The sequence below is a fragment of the Cygnus atratus genome, chromosome Z (assembly GCF_013377495.2).
Source record: "Cygnus atratus isolate AKBS03 ecotype Queensland, Australia chromosome Z, CAtr_DNAZoo_HiC_assembly, whole genome shotgun sequence".
Taxonomy (NCBI): Eukaryota; Metazoa; Chordata; class Aves; order Anseriformes; family Anatidae; genus Cygnus; species Cygnus atratus.
In genome coordinates, this window is record NC_066396.1 from 17854816 (window position 1) to 17872781 (window position 17966).

General features: G+C 40.1%; 1 protein-coding gene across 1 annotated transcript in view; it reads left to right on the forward strand.

Moving 5' to 3' along the window:
• Window positions 1–9392: 9392 nt before the first annotated feature.
• The window catches only part of NDUFS4 (NADH:ubiquinone oxidoreductase subunit S4), a 47881-nt gene continuing 39307 nt past the window's right edge, over window positions 9393–17966 (forward strand). The window contains exon 1 of the mRNA XM_035553674.1: window positions 9393–9665. Coding sequence (XP_035409567.1) covers window positions 9598–9665 — 68 coding nt within the window. The 5' untranslated portion in view covers window positions 9393–9597. The remainder of the gene's footprint in view (window positions 9666–17966) is intronic.

A 17966-nucleotide genomic window follows, 5' to 3' on the forward strand; every position in this document is an offset into this window, starting at 1 on the left:
AAAGGGTGTGGTTTTTTTTTATGCTTTCTGAATTGACAAGAAGAATACACAGACACAACAGGGATTACAAGTCTCTTTGATAAAGTCTCTATTTAAACCTGTTTCTGCTTTCTTCGTGGAATGAGCTAATCTCTCAAAAAAATATATTCTATGAAATGACTCAAAAGGTAATTGCTAATGTAAGGCTTAGAGGTCAGAACAAATGTGTGAAAAGAGGTAAGGAGAGGAATAATAAATATACAGATAAAATTAGGAAAGGTCCAGGATGAGGTAATTTCACAAGCCAATTAATCTAGCAAATGCTTAACTGTTTCACTGAAGAGCAGAAAGAGAAAAAGTGATGATCTATATGATCATTGATATGAGCCGTTCATATGAAACAACACATGGGTGAGTTAGGTCCTCCCCTATTTGATCCTGACATGGTAGTATTTGAAGTAGTATTACAAATATGAATAACTTTACTGTATTAGCTAAAATTAAACTCACCAGTAATACTGAACTGGGTGGAAAAGAACTATTTGTGTCTAACACTTTCTTTTTCAGATGAAATATATATATATATATTTTTGGTGTTTAAATAGAACTGCCTTTGGTGAAAACTAAATCTGATACAAAACCAAGACAACAATTTTATCAAGAAAATGTCATAGAAATTGAAATAAAAATGACCCCAAATTAAAAGAATTAATTAATTATACGATTAGGGATTTTAAAATATATTTAAATGATTTATTTTATCTCAAAATAATAGTTCCAATTTATTTGTCAGGAATTAATATCACTTTTGCTTTGCCACTGCTTCCTGTTGGATGTAAGTATTCTCTTCCTCAATATAACAGTATCCTGCAGCTGAATGGCTGATAGGACCAATTAATATGTTAAGCCTTTTAGTGGCATAGGACTGAACCATCCCATTTTACCCTGATGCTGAAACAGGCCTACAACTTATTTCATGTTAAGACTCTGAAGTTTGATTTGATAAACATCAAGCAATACTCTCCAAAATTAAGAACTTACCTATTTCTTGTAAGTAGAAACCTTGTGGCATTCATAGTCCTACTGTAATTGTTAGATTATGTGATTATTACCTTGAAAAGAAAAAAAGAAATGGAGTGAAATAACTAATTTATAGCACTTTTTTCAATCATGAAAACAAATTTTAGTATCCAATAGAAATTGCATGACTACCAGAATGATAATCCCATAATCAAATATGTACACTACTAATGACAAAGTACACCTCAGGCCTTAGTACAAAACTATATAGGTAAGCAGACATCCTTTTTCTGAATGTTTTTGTGATTAGCTTTATACAGGCTATAGTATCTTAGCAAGTAGGAAACATGATGTGCATCACAGGTGTCATTGTGATTCAATCACTAAAAAAGTGTTTAAAGAAAGCCATTTAGAGAAGAAAATAGAAAATTAATTGAGAATAAGCAATCAGGTATCTTAATTTATAAAAATAACTACACATTTTGGGAAAGGTGTGGCATGCAAGCTAAAGCTGCCACTGCCAAGAATCTGTATTAAAAATGTATTCCTCAGCACGTAATCTGTCCGGTAGTTATTTTGAAGAGGCTATAATGGTCTTCCACCAGTGTAGTAAATAAAACCAGGACATTCTTCAATACCTCCTCTTACAAATGAGCCAGAATTTCTTTTCTCCTGGAATTTTTCTAAATATTCTATTTAGAAAATATTCTGCCAATATATACTTTCGTCATTTAATTCCATGGAGACAGAATCATTAATCCTTAAGAATTCCAACAGCTGCTTTACAGAAATCATATTATTTTCCTGGCACCACAATCCTTTTTGTAGAAACTCATTGTGTCACCAAAACCACATACCCTGTACAGTTAATACAGTGATGGTCACAATTGCAGTACAATACAGTGGGCTGTACTACAGTGTAAGATTTTGATCACTTCCATCCAAATACAGAAGGTGTATAAATGCATGTATGGCCTTTTCTAGACCAGCATGCCACTGCTTAAGACCATTACAGAATCCGTAATTCCTTAACCAAAGCACTCAGAGACAAAGCAAGCATAACCCAATTGGGATGATGCCTTCCTTTTTTTGCCGTCTCTTGATTTCAGATTCCAGTTACTACAGGGACATCCACCGCTCATTTCTATATGGACAGTCACAGATATTACAGACTTTTTGGCAACTCTTGTGAATCTTAGACCATCAAACTGTGTGTTTAAGAGACAATTTAAATTTCATTTTACAACAAAGATCCAAAATAATATTCATGGTTCTGTAGGATAATTTTAATATGCAAACTGAGTAAAACAAAAAGGCCCTAAAATCTGGAGGTAACCCATATTTTTATTATTAAAACACAAAACAAAACAAAACAAAGCAAAACAAAAAAACTCATGACACTCTGAGCCCAACTTCACATTTCTGAACAGAAGGGTTCTGTGATAGACTCCATCCCCATATAAAGTATACTACGGTCAGTCCTTTCAGCAGATGGAGACCTGGGGATTTCCATGAGAGGGGAACCACGAAACTGCAGAGATCTGAACACTTGCCCTTTCCCAGAAGAACTGAGCCATGGAAGCTGTTGGGATATGTTGGCAGCATGAAAGCCTGCTCATCAGTGAGCTCTGAGCAACACACCAATGCCTGCAAAGAGCAAGAAATAGGGTTTTCTTCAGTCTGGTCAAGAAAACAGGAGCACCATGGCGAATAGCACATGGACTGTCACACCAGGAGAAAGAAAAAAAACTTTTGTAAATTTTGCAGCACAGTAGTTAGACTCTGGTTCTGAACTGCAGAAGTCCAGGATCCAGCTCCTGCTTCATTTCGTATGGGGCATAAAAAAGCAGCCAGCCTTGAAGTCCTGTTTATATGAAAGTGATGTGGAGATAATGAAAAACTTAGGAATATAATTTCAAAAAATGCCACACAACATGTAACTGTCTTATGGTGTTTCCTACCACTGAATATCATCAAGCTCATCAAAACTGTGTCTTTCAGAGAACACTTCTGAGTTGAAGAAAACTTAAATTTAAGGATATTATTGAGGATGATAACTCCAGCTTGGAGGACTCGATGACATCTTCTCCTGCATTCCTATCATTAGAAGCACCTTAGAAGTTCTCACAGGGCTAAAGCAAATTATCTTCACGTTTCTTATTGGACAGCCTAGCTGCTTCATAAAAATTAATTGTTACTACATATTTTAATAATTCTCTGCTAATCTACCAAAACCACTAAAAAGCCTCTTCCTTCAATGAAACTGGTGACATTTAGTATCCATAGTAGATGCTATTCAAAAAATTAGGTAAGAAGAGAGAGAATACTTTAAAACTAGTTTTAAAAGAACTTAAATTTCTCTTACAGAGTGATGGTACCTCTTGTGAAATCTGACTACGAAATGTGTTTATGCATCCAAGTCCAAGTGAGGATCAGGTCACTGATAAAGTGAGCTTCAAATGGCAAACAGTAAAAAAAAAAAAAAAGAGAGAGAGAAAGAAAAAGATAAAAATGTTAGTTTCAATATAAACTTATTATATACCTTTAACTAAATTATCATTTAACCAAGTAATCTTTCTCAGACTTTATTTTTCTAAATTCTCAAATCTTTATGTTTATTTTAGCTCACCTGGCTGCTGTTTTCATAAAGAATTAGAAACTTTAAAATATATGTATTTTTTAATTACTTCTTTTCAGTAATACGTTAAGAAATAGTTCCTAATTTTGAATGAAATGGAAATAGAGTTCAGAAAAATGGCAGTTCCAACACACTACTTACGATTCAATGATTTAGTCTGTTCAGCGACTTATATAATTATATAATTACAGTTAATTATTATAATAATTATATAATTACAGTTTTAAAACTTTATCTTTCACATTAACCAGTTTAGGGGGGTTTATCCTAAATCCTATGTATTACTTCACAAAGCCCCTAAAATGTCATCACCATAATTTAGAGCTGATAAAATAATATCAGAAACATCAGGTTTCATGATGAAAACTGATCAGGTTTCCTATGATGGTTGGCTACAAAGGAACCTTTTAATTTTAGTATCACGAATTGAAAGACCAAGTGCCAGCCAGACTTATACTCAGTTAAGACTAGAGAGGAACATTTCCTGAAGTCCACGAACCTCAGGAAAAGTTCTGATGGAAGAATAATTAATATTAGCATTATCTATCCAGGATGGCTAAAAGGAACAGAATCTCTAAGAACTGCTCTCCTTTTATTATGCTAAGACACTCCCACTAACAAGTACTCAGGCACACCCAGGATCTTTCAAAAATCATATGAGAAAGCAGATGGCTATAAAAATTCAAAGACTAAAATCTGCTTCACCTCCAGTTTAAAAAAAAAAAAAAAAAAAACACTAGAAATTACCCTACAGATGTTAATAATTGTCTGGGGTGGGAGACGGGGAAGGGGGAGGCTGGCTTCTAAGTAAACAATACAAAAAAAGACAAAGAGGTCCCTGCTGATGTAAAACAATAAAAGCAGTTTTCTCAGCAGTGTCAGCTTAGCAAGCCTGAGGGTCTGTATTTTAAACCCCAGCGGCCTGACGTCACTCACCCTGATGCTGTGTGTGAAGGAAGCTATCTCTCCGCGATGACCGACCTGAAAAGTGTTTTCAAAGCCCAGTGGGCTAATGTCACTCACACCGAGGGTGGATGGTGGGATCTCTCAGGGTGGCAGCCCGAGGGAAGCGAGCTGCAACACCAGCAGCCTACCATCACTCACTCTGATGGCAGGGGGTCAGCTGGGATTCTTTGGTGGCCTCCCGGGCAATAGTTAAAAAGAAGATTTTGGTTCACATGTCAATGTCTAGCCTGAAAGCAGGGAGTATAAAAAGTGATTTTTTTTTTTAATTGTAGTTCACAAGTGGCAGCAGTGCAGTCAGGAAGGGGAGTTTCCCTGCGAGACTGTTTGATTGCATGTGAAGCTTACAATGGAGCTGGCGTTGCCTGGTTTTAATTTTTTTCTCCTGTATGAGCTGAGATGTTTTATTCTCCCATATGGGGGGGGGGGGTGTGGCGGGAGAGAGAGAAATTAAATCCAGACAGCTCCGACTGCATTTTAAATTTCATTTGCAATCAAACAGACTTTGAGAATACTGTCATCTTCCTTACCAACCTGGCTACCATGTAGAGAATGTAAATAAATACTGAAATCCCCAAACATCATGTTCTTATGATCACTCATCTTTTAACGCAGAAATTGACATTTGGGACAAAATCTTCCATCAAATTTATCCTGGCACTGAAAGCATGGTAAGGTTTGTAAATAACTATATAAGAGAAATAGTCTTTGTCCCACTACAAATGCTTGGAAAAACAAACAAACAAAAAACCTCTAAGGGTAACTGCAGCTGATACTTCACCAGCAAAAGAAATTACTGTGGGTAAAACGGAGCCAACAGAGTCACTACTTACACAGTGAGCTCTTACAAAGCCAAAACATGCTGTTCAAGCTAAAAATTGGTATTTGAAAGACTAAATTCCAGTCCTGTAAAAGTTAATGTGAATAACTAAGTACATGTTAAGCTACCGCCATGCTTAGATATATGAACGGTCAGAATCCGAGAGTTGTCCAACACTGAAATGATCGTTTCTGTACGTAAAATCAATACAGCCAACACACAACATGGAACTGAGTAAGAATACATGTAGCAGTAACCAGTATAATCAGTTTGCTTGTGTCTTGTACCCCTTTTCTACCACTGCTTTGCCACATAGAGCTGTCAAGATCTCTGAGAATGTTGACTTTGTTTCCTGAATAGTTCCTACAAGCCACCCAGGATAAAATGCAACAATTCAAAACAACAATTCACTAAGGAGTATCTCTAGATTTCTCACTTCTAACTGCAGTTTATTTGAGACTATGAAATTATTTGTATCTGAATCGATTTCCTTGGGCATAGAGTAAAATTGTACAACCTTTCTCTCACAGAAAAAAAGTAAAAGGTTAGATTTTCCTCTCAGATTCTCACAATGTGTGGTGGTCACATATATGAAGAGAAAATATGACTCTAACCCTGCATAGTTAAGCTAATAAGCTTTCTCATAGAGTGAGACAATAGAAACTGTGAGCATACTGTACAGCACAATAAGTGCTGGCACATAAACTGTTTCAGTCTTGAGGGACAGTGTTTCACAGTATATCAGTGACAGAAGACCAGCTTGCAGCCAGAATTATGAATGAAAAGTTTAAGCCTTCATGGAAGTATGGACTTCGAATGATTCTTTTGCGGTCACCTCAAAAACCAACTTACTGTATTATTTGGGGGAATACTGCATGTAAAGCTTTATTTTCTAAGACTGTGTATACGCACACAAATTGATTAGTTCGACCTAAGACGCAACGATTAAGAAGGTCTTATATCATATATAAGAATACATTTACACAAAGTGAAGCCAATCAGATAAAACCGTACATACCTAATTTAAAACTTTACAGGAATATCTTAGAGGTCTATTTCTAAGGTCTATTTCCTGTTAAAAGTGGGAAAGAGAAAAACTCGTATCTCTCGCCCTTTCCGAGGCACCAGACTGCAAGGGACTGTTGGTGCATATTAATTTCACGGTAAACTGTGTGCTTGGAATTGCCACACATGCTGTCTCTGGAGAGCTATGGTTATTTGTCTAGAAATAGTCTCTCGTGTTTGTGACTGCTATACAATAATACTTCAGCAACAAATGCTATGGTTACATTTATATTAGTAAATAAACAGTCCAAAGACCCTTTTGTACCCCTGATACAGCTCAGCTTACGTGGCACAGCTCACATCCGTAGAACTAAACTCTTTCTCCTCTTCTCCCCAGCTCCAAAAACACAATCCAAAACCCAGAATGGCCTCATCCACACTGCTTATTAGGAACAGTCCCAGGCTCATGCTGGTTCCCAGACTGTGCTCAGACATTGTTTGGGACGGTGCTAATTGGCCTGGGCCAAAACCTTTCCAGGGACTGTGCTAGCAATTAGCAGCACGTTCACTTGCACACATGCTCAAACCCATCAGTCTCTGTGATCTAGCACAAGACAGTCCTTTCCCCGCAGCTGCCAAAGGCAGCTCCTGATTTTGGCACCTTCCTTTTATGGATTCAGTTAATAAAGCGGCAGCTCCAAGCTCCAGCTGCCCCATGCTACTACCCTGTCCTTTCCCCATCACCCACAGGAGAGGTAGCAGGAAGAGCTTGAGTTCAAAGAAGAGAGCCGTGTGATGCACTCACATGCTGCCCAAACTGCCGTTTCCATCTCTGACAGTGAAAGAAGACAGCAGATGCAAAAACCCTGAAAGCAGGGTCTACCCCAGAGGTCTTCAGATGAGCTCTGATTATCTGACAACTGACGGAGAATAGACAGACTCACACAGCTTGCCTCAGTTTACATTCGGACCTTCAAGGGCAACTGGCCTCAGCAAACCACTCTTCACCAGCTGATGCCTTTGAACAGCATTAATCTTCCCCTGCTTCCAGGGAAAGACAGATTTTTCCTAGCTGAGGCACCACAAAAGTTACAAGTTTAGATTAACTGAAATAAACGTGAGTTGGTGTGAAGGCCTCCTATAACCTACCATCATTGAGGCCACTGGAAAAAGATTTTGGAACAGAGGGATAAAAGTTCTTGAGTTTTCCGAGAGGCAGATATTCCTACTCTGTCTATCTGAACGTGCATGAAGGTTCAGTGTGAGAGAGAACGTGTATTATTAGGTTGGTAACTGATACAGTTGAAAAAATCACAGAACCTCAGGGAAGTTTTTCAAGACCTCTCAAAACACATGAAATAAAACTAGTAACCGCAAAGGTTCGGTGTAGTCTCCCACTGACATTTAACGCAAGCTGTCACCTTTCCATATAGGCCATGTTCAATTAATCATTGCTACAGGATTACTCCTGCTGTCTGTCTTACTACATGTGACTTTGACCGTATTTACTAATGATGGAAAAATTCCTTTTAAATACTCCTATCCGTAAAAGCACCCAATTTGTAAAGCACTGTCCTTACTGTCTTTGTACTATGCTGCCCAGAATGATTTTTCATTTTTCCTCTTTTTCTGCATAGCTGCTGTTATTTTGAAAGAGAAAAATAGTATACTTTCATTTCCCTGTAAGTCGGAAATGTTTGACGGGAAGAAAGTGTAGAAAATTACGTATTTGAGTGGAACATTCTAACAGGATGATTTACAACAGAAACTGTTTTGCAACCTTTGCCTAATACAAAGACTATGAAATAGTGGCTCCAGGTCTGACGTTTAATTAGGGTTATATAATACAAGGGTGTTGTTTGTTTGTTCTCATTGGAAATTAATGTTCTGTTGATTTGATAACTGCAGAAAACATTTGTTCAAAGTTTCTTTAACTTTTCACTAGAACTATTATTCTTCTGTCTTTTATTTGGGACAAGAAAGCACTGAATTAACTTGCTTGTGTAGAATTTTTGTATCTGATCTTGTCAAACTGCGCAATAGAGAAAAAGGCAGGGTTCTCCTGGAACAACTCACAAACCGTTAGACAAAACTAACATCTCCTGTAGGAGTTTCACAACTTTTTGTTTAATGCTTCTTATAATTTTTCCAGTTTTTCAGTAAAATTGAAACTTGAGATAAGGGTTTTTCTTTTTCTTTTTTTAAAAATGGCAACAGATTTCAAAATAATTAAAATGATGTTTAGAATGCAGACTTTTCTTCCCCAGAACCAGAAACTTTTCAGTCCTTCACAGCATTTCAGATCCCTCTCTAACCCTGCACTTTCGCACCATGTGTTTCTGGAAAGTGTAGGTCATTTGAGGTTTTGGCACTGAGTACCACAGCGTTTGACTCTTCCTTTACAGCAATCTATCTTCCTTAACCGTGAATGAAGCGTCATATTCCAGGATGTGTGCACTGTTATTTACTTGCCTTTTTACAGTTAATGCGTTAAAAATATGACTCAACTTTAAGAGAACTGGGGCCTTGTCTATCTTCCTTGTCTGACTATAGGAAATACGTCTAGAATTGGTTTATCTTGCTTGTCTGACTACGGGAATAAGTCTAGAAGTGGTTTATCTTCCTTGTGTGACTATAGGAAGTTAAGTCTAGAACTGGTGTAAAGTCAAAACAGGGCTCCTACAAGCACAGCATGTTAGATACTTGTTTATCTTAGTGCAGCAAGCACCTGAGTGTATTTTAAGCAGAAAAAATAAGAAATAGGTCAAGACGTGCAAGAAGACACACCAGAGCTCTGCTTTCTCTGCACGGAGCGAGGACACCTAGGGGTCTTTCTAGGGGTTTTCTAGGGGACACCTAATGAGGGGCAGCGGGGCTCAGCCCCTACCACGCCGGGGTGTCCCGCACCCAAGGGTGCCGTGAGGCCTGGCAGGGCCCTTCCGAAGCGCTGCAGGCCCCACGTCCTTCGCTGAGGACAGCAGGAGGAAGGCAGGAGGAGGGCGGGAGGGCGGTGTGAGGAGGGTGCTCTCCCCCCCTTGCCGGTGCCTGCCCTCCCCCGGCCCCTCCCGCCCCCTCCATCCCTCCCCGCCCGCCTTCGCGTTTTTGTGTCCGGGCGGAGGAGGTTTGTCCCAGTGCCGCCGCCGTCCGTCCCCCAGCGGCTGCGCCGAGCGTCATGGCGGCGTCCCTCTCAATGTCAGCGGCTGCGAAGCTCCGCGCGGCGGCCCGCCTGCCGCCCGCCAGGTAACGGCACCGCGGGCGCTCGCCGGCCGCCGCCACGCAACGCCCGGCACCGGCGGCACCGAGGGGCGGCGGAGGCGGCGGCCCGCGGGGGAGGCCGCACTGCCCGGTGCCTGCGGCCTGGCCGGGGCCGCCGCGGGCGCCGTGAGGGCACAGCCGGGCCGGGTGTCCGTCCGGGTGTCCGTGCGTCCGAGCTCGGCCTCCCGACCGCCGCCGGACCTCCAGGAGGGGCACGGGGGGGTCGGCGCTGGCCCTGCCCGGCCTGTGGGCAGCCGCCGCAGCTCCTCGCGGCGCCGCCTTCCCGGGGACCCCTGCCCCCGTACGGGCGCCGTGGCTTTGCCTCCTTCCCCTCCCCGACGTCTCTTAAGTTTATGTTATTTTTTTTAGAGGGCGCGTGTCTGCCCTTCGGCTGTCTCCCCACTCGCCTCGAAATAACACTGGAAATCACCTTGTAATTTTTGGTGCTGCTGTGTTGTTTTTTATTATTTTTTTTATTTTTTATTATTATTTTTTTCATTATAGAGGCCTGTATCGAAGGTCCAGTGCATGGCCCAAGCTGTAGCTGAAGGTCTGTGCGCGTGTTCTGTGCAAGCCACGAGACAAGCTTTTCTGAGAGCTCCTTTGATCAGCCAGAAAGATGTAGTTCAAGGCAGTCTACTGCAATTTCGAGGGCTTTCAGTGCTACATCAATTTTTAAGTATAAAAGTGGGTTGTAGAAAGTTACAGTGACTCGTTTAAATGTGTATGTTTATATATACATATGTAAGGGTACACCCAGAAAACTGTACATACATACAGAGAAAAAAAAGGACTACAATCATACTATTCTTTTACACATTTTATGTTGACTGTCCCTTTAGTCACTTGTGCTTATTCCTTAAAATGACACCTGTTTTACAGTGCTGAAAATTAATCTTCAGTCTCATAAAAACACTTTGGAACCCAAATACAAATTTAGGAATTCCTCTGTGATAATGTAGAAACTTACTGTTCATGTTCACTTGTTTCTGCCCTCTGTTTAGTCCTCTGTGGTGCTGATACAACTGTCTCCTGTACCTTGTAAACTGTGTCAGTCAACTGATCCAGGCTAAAAATAGCTTTGTTTGTTTGTTTGGAAGTTTTACCACCCTACCTCATAAGCATTTATTCCAAAACAACTAGTAGGATGTAGCAGGGGTGGGAAAGGAGCAGCATGGAGCTGTGAGGTAGGGACTGTCAGGTTGGTGCTTCTTCCAGGAACAGGGTCTTTGGAATCATGCCCCAGGTTCCTTCTCTGCCGCAGAAGGAGATTGGAGTGTTAGTGTCCTTATTTTTTTCAGTAAAAGAGAAATTGGAGATGCTCATCTCAGAGGAAGTTAAACTTGTGTTTCACGTTCTTTGGGAAAGTCACCTGATCATAAATCTTCAGGTGGCTTGGGAGAAGAGGCAGGGAGAAGCACCGTGAGTCTCTCTTATGTAGAATTTGACACGTTTTTGCAATCATTGCATGTTAGAAAAGTGAGAATTAAATTTTCCTTGGAACCAGGAAACCTGGAGTACTGTGTCAAATTCTGGGCTGTCCAGTATAGGAGAGACATGGAGCTACCAGAGAGAGTTCAGTGAAAGGTCACGAAGATGAGAAAGGAACTGCAACCTCTGTCCTGTGTGGAACAGGACTGCTCACTAGGAGAAGAGAGTCTCGCTTGGTGGGATCTTATCATAATATAACTGTCTGAAGGGAGGATGAGAAGAAGATGGGTCAGTTTCTACCCAGGAGTGTTCAGTGATGGGATGAGAAGCAGTGGGCACAACCTGGCACAGAGGAGGCTCCATCCGAGCACCAGGAGCCCTTCTGTGCTGTGCGGGTGAGGGAGCCCTGGCACAGGCTGCCCAGACAGGCTGTGGGGTCTCCTCCTTGGAGATCTCCAAAAATGCCAGGACGTGGCCCTGGGCAGCCTGCTCTGGGTGTCCCTGCTCGGGCAGGGGTTGGGCCAGACGGACCCAGAGGTCCCTGCCAGCCTCAGCCCTTCTGGGTTTCTGTGAAACCATTGAATTACAGATTCATGTTGTTTGCTGAAATAATGGGAGTAATAGAGTTTATTGTTTGACCACTGTAGGATTAAAGTTAAAACCTTAAAGCAGCAGTTCTATTTGCAGTGGGTTTGTTTTGCAGTTCTATTTGAGGGTTTGTTTTGTTTTCTTTCTTGTTTTTTTTTTTTTGTTTGTTTGTTTTTGTTTGTTTGTTTTTCATGCAAAACAAGTTTCTCCAACAAGTTCTCCAGTTTTTGGAACAGAATAGTAGTTTCCTTCTGATTTTGAAAACAGTTCCCAAGATCATTTTCCTGTAGTCAGAAAAGATTATGTTCTGATTTCCATGAGTTATATTTGATCCTTACAAGTACTATGTCTTCCTGTAATGCAAAACTGAATTTATCAGTGCATGTTTAAGCACTTCAGAATACACATGCCGAAGTTGCTTGGTGTTTCTGAAGTGTTGACTGCTAACACAACAGGGAAATAAGTATTTAGTCATAAATTAGGAGCACACACAACAGTATTCCTGATACCTTTAGGAAATAGTGTATGTCTAGTTTAAATCACTGAAGCAGCAGTTACTGAGTCCATCACTCTTCTCTCTAGTGGTGACCATTAACAAGTGGCTTGAGCTGATACAGAAAGTAGAAGTGCCTTTTTTGCTTAGATCACAGTTTTGAAACTTTTATACTGTGAGATCTATCAAGTTTAATGATTTTAAAATTATGTTGAATATGTTCCGAGTTTGACCTCTCTGGGAAGAAGGGCGTACCTAGCTTGTCTGTCTCACTGAATTACTTCAAATTTGACCTCTTAAGTTATGCTCAGCCAAAATTTGATTTAAGGGTATAATTTAAATAGCACATTTTTTCAAGTTTCATGTGAATAGAAATAGAAAGAAAAACAGTAGAAGGAAAACAAAGGAGGGACTGTCTTAAATGTCTTGGGAAAGATTGCAGTTTTGTCATGCATTAGAGAATGCGGATAGGCTGAACTGGGAAGAGAGCACTTGAACTTCTGTGATGGAGTGACTGCTTCAGTTGACAAGGGAAGACAGACCGATGTCATCTACCTGGACTTCTGTAAGGCCTTTGACACGGTCCGCACACAATGTTCTTATCTCTGAACTGGAGAGAGATGGATTTGAAGGTGGGCTTTTCAGTGATTAGCTAATTGTATGGATGGCTGCAGCCAGAGAGTGGTGGTCAGTGGCTCTGTGTCCAGGTGGAGGCCGGTGATGAGTGGTGTCCCTCAGGGGTCTGTCGTGGGACCGGTGCTGTTTAATATCTTCATCAGTGACAGAGGCAGTGGGATCGAGTGCACCTTCAGCAAGTTTGCACGTCACCAAGCTGAGTGGTGCAGTCGATAAACCAGAAGGAAGGGATGCCAGGGATGCCACCTGGAGGGACCTGGACAAGCTGGAGAAGTGGGCCCATGTGAACCTAATGAGGTTCAACAAGTCCAAGTGCAAGGTGCTGCACCTGGGTCGGGGCAATCCCAGACATGAGCACAGACTGGGAGAAGAACCCATTGAGACTGCAGAGAAGGACGTGGGCGTGTTGGTTGATGAGAAGCTCAGCGTGAGCTGGTAATGTGTGCTTGCAGCCCAGAAAGCCAAGCTTGTCCGGGGCTACATCAAGAGAAGCATGGCCAGCAGGTTGAGGGACAGGATTCTCCCCCTCTGCTCTGCTCTCATGATACCCCCACCTGGAGTCCTGTGTTCAGCTCTGGGGCCCTCAGCACGAGGACTCAGGCCTATTAGACTGAGTCCAAGGGAAGGCCACAAAGATGATCAAAGGGATGGAGCACCTCTCCTACAGAGACAAGCGGATGAAGTTGGGATTGGTCAGCCTGGAGAAGAGAAGGCTCTGGGGAGACCTTATTGGGACTTATAAAACTTTTTACATGAGCAGATAGGACAAGGGGGAATGGCTTTAAACTGAAAGAGGGGAGATTTACATTAGATATTGAGAGGGAATTCTTCACTTAGAGGGTGGTGAGGCGCTGACACAGGCTGCCCAGAGAAGCTGTGGATGCCCCATCCGTGGAGGTGCTCAAGGCCAGGCTGGATGGTGCTTTGGGCAACCTGGTCTGGTGGGAGGTGTCCCTGCCTATGGCAGGGGGGTGGAATTCGTTGGTCTTTAAGGTCCCTTCCAACCCAAACAATTCTGTGGTTCTGTGTTTGACAACAAACCAATTTCTACTGAACTTTGGAGCTATTCATTCCAAAACCACTTAGCATTTGAGAGTCTCATTGTTTCACAATGTATTGCAGTCAAGATACAAAGATTCTCATTTCTGTTGCAGAAGTGGAATATTTTGTGTATGGACATGTAATACCTGGTTATACTGTCCATACGTTTCTTAATAATGGATTTTTCTTGTCACTTATCAGTGATAAATGATGGTTCTTCAGAATGTATTCCCTGCCTCTTGTAATTGTGTTGTAAAGACTCTGAGGATGATCAGAAATGTTTTGCTAGTTCATTGTAATGGACACCTGAGGTTATGAGATTGAAGAAATAAGGACATTTGTGTAGTAGGAAGTCAGTTACTCAGTTCATGCTGTATGCTGAAGAGAATCCAGCAACTTGGGACACCATTTAAATCATATTTTTGAGTTGGCATTTATCTTAGCAAGAAGGTTTGCTCAGAACAGAATGAGACAGGAAGCCATTTTTGTGGGAAAATAACTTCTAAATGCAGAAGAAGCCTATCAAATTGTTCAATTACTATCTTGCTCTTTCATCAGTAATAGATTTTTTAAAAATTTTATTTCCTCAGATTAACTGACTTTTTCATATTACTGCCTTTTTTATCATTATTATTTATTTTCTTCAAAATAGCATTAGCTTTTGTTGCATGTTCTTAAAGTATGTCTTAGTAGGCAGACTTCAGACTTCCCAGAGACAGATCTGCGTTGACCAGAGAGCTGCACAATAATTCACAAAGCTCTTGCTGTTCCTGGCTAATAGAAGCACTGTTTAGCTAATGTTAGTGCTAGCCAGTGTGACTTTTTTTCAGACTTCGCATAAGTAACATTTGGCAGCAGTTCTTTTTTATTATTATTATTTCACTCACCTGTTGTGCATGCCAGTCACGTACTGTCATATGCTTTACAAGAAAATGTACATGTGGTGTTGTCAGGTTCAGACAAATCAGAAACTCTGATTTTTCTTTAACAAACAGTAGTTTTGCGGCATTTAACTTAACCAAAATTGATACCAGTGACTAACCACATCTGCATATACTGTATGGGTTAAAATTTCAAAATACGATCAGGGGATAAAGTTCATAGATATCTTAACCTTGCAGTGTAAGTTTCTTTTGGTTGTTTATGGGAGAAAAAGACCTTTGAAGTATATAGTTAACTTGGATTTTACAATTTTATTTAATTAATTTAAATTTTATTTTGTTTTTAATGCATATCAGAGAAATAATGGTGAGTCAAACTACACTACCACAGTAGTACAACTGCAGACTGAAATGCAGAACAAAGCTCCAGGGAGTTTCTTAGTCATAAGATTACAGTGACGTGGAGGTTTGGAGCACACTCAAGGTGAAAGATGTGAAGAGACAAATGGACACAGCGAGGGGAGAAAAAGATGAAAAACACTGTAGCTTGTACAGATAATGAAGATAAGTTTAAAAACAAGACTCCAGGCAGCAGTGAATCTTCATCTGATCTTGCAGACAGCCTCAGGCACCAGTTTGGAAGAAGTAGGTATTACATATATCCAAGTGTATAGTTAACGTAAAATCCATTCTTTTTGACTCTGTCCACACTGTTCAAACAATGATTGTGTGGATAAAAGAGTCTAGCAGTCACATCTTGAGTATTCACTGTGTCTGAAAGCATCGTCAGTGGTTATTTTTTATTGTCACATGCCTCTTGTATCATCATCTGGTCTCTCTTTCTTATGAAGGAAGAACCTCTTCCTGCATCAATTTTTCATGCTTTGACAGGTTTCTGACAAGTAGGATAACTCAAGTCTTTTTGCAGTACATTATGTAGGATGTCAAAATCGATAATCCTTACTTGCTTCTGTCCTGCAATATTTGACAGGCCAACAGCGTACTGTGTTGTTCATGACTGGTGTATTGTTCATGGATATGCATGAACCTAGTACCATGCATATCTGTACAAGGCCAGAGCAGCTCTGGTGAACCAGAGTAGTGTTTTCAATCTCCTGCCTTCGGCAGTATGGGGAGCAGGGTGAAGGACTGTTCCCTGGTTCCTTTAGGATGGAAAGAGGATGCTTCGGAAAGGCCACCCGGAGAACAGGAAATGTAATGAAACATTAGGAACATTATAATGTTGCTGTCAAAATGAAGAATTCTGTCAGAGATGAGAGAAACACACAACTGAAAAATACCGTTTCATATTATTTAGCCTTCTTCTAGTTCTTGTCCGTAATGTTCTACGGGATGACTGTTTTTCTAATGTAATCGGAGAAAAGTAAATAGTGCAGGAGGTGATGATAGCAAAGCATACCTGATGAGACTTCTTAAACTGCTGCTCACAGTTGAGCATGTAACGTGGAATGACTTATTTTCATTTTATTGTTTCCTTCACTTTTGGAATTAGAACCCCAAAGAGGAAGATAGAAGGAATGACAACCTCTTTAGCAAGAGAAGGTTTAATAGAGAAAAGAAGGAAGACCTTTAAGGTATGTTTGTATGGGAAGATAGCAAGTAAATAAGGTGTGGGTTTGCTTCTGCACTAAAACAGTTGAAAGCTTTTATTACCAGCTCAGTGCAACTAGTCAGTTTGAGTTCAGAACCACTGGTCACTGCATATCTTTAAAAAAACATTATTTCATTCTAAAGTATACTTTTTCGTATGTCTACTGGTCTGTCCACCTAGTGGTCTTCCTTCTACTGTGAGGATTTGAAGAGGAGTGGAGAATGAGAGGAAAAAAAAAAAAGAAAAGAAGGGGGCAGAGGTGAAGTTTGTTGGCACTAATATCCTAAAACAGAAGGACATAATATTTTCCTTAGGGACTAAACAGTTTAAAATAGATTTTGATACTGTGTTTGAAAATGATGCCTATTTTGGTTTAAAATACAAAAACAAAAATAAACAAATTCTTTCATGGAAGAGGTTTTTATGGTGGTATTTCCTAATACCAAATATTTGGTGTCTCTAAGTTTAAGAGAAGTGTTTTTGTACAACATGTTACAGTGACTTCAAACATGAAATTTATAGATTAAGAAATGCCATATGGATACAAGAAGAAGGGGAATTTGAATGCCAGTTGTCAATAGATAGCATTTCAAATCTATGTGAACAAAATAATAAAATTTGCTTTAGTTGCAGTGGTTTAATATATACTGTTCAGTATGTATAGACTGGCAAAAAACTTTTTGGGTTACAAAATAACCTTGATATTCCCTTAATGTAGGTTTGATATTTATGATTCAGTTAACTATCTTTTTCCACTGTAAATCTTAAACTCAATGCAGTATCTATATATGGTTGCCCAGGAGATGATTGTTTTGGGCTTGTATTTCTGACTGGTAGGAGCTGTCACCTTTAAAGCTGTTCTTCACAAAAGCAGGTACTAGCAAAATGTACAAGTGAGATTCAAAAGAACTTAAGTTCCAAAAATGAAGTAACTCAAGAATTTAATTGCCATCTATCTCAATAGCATGCTGCTCTGGCCTTTCACTTGCAACTTGCTACAGCCAAATTATTTATAATATGTCTAGCATTCATGCTATATATCTAGCATTTCTGTTTTGCACGGAAGTAAATGCAGTAAGAATTGTTAGACCAATGTGTAGGTCTCAGTATGTTAGACCAATGTACTAAGTCTCCTCTGTGGCATTGTTGGTAATTTCACCTGTTCTTAAGCTCATGTTGACAAATGGTGAGGATAGAAACACTAATTACAGTTAATGTGATTGATATTTTAAACTTTCGGTCGTGTTCTCGATTTTCAGTATTCCTCTTGCTGACATCTTAGTGACAAATCATCTAGTTAGAATAGTAATAATTTCTAATCATCTGCAATCTGTGGCAGTGTCTGTCAATTTTATTTTTTTTAAGGAATCTGTGGACATTAAACATGCTTGAAAACAATGTTAGGTGTAAGATAAATTTCTGGGAATACAAAAGCAAAATCACTACCCAGTTCTGTCTGGGTGTAACAGGTAGTCTTGTTCGTAGTTATTTTGCTTTATACTGATCTTAGTGATGCAGGAAAGTATTTGTTTTTAAGCTTGTGTATTTTTGATTATTTAAAAGCGAACTCTGCATTTTTTTTGTTACCGTAAGAAATTAAACTT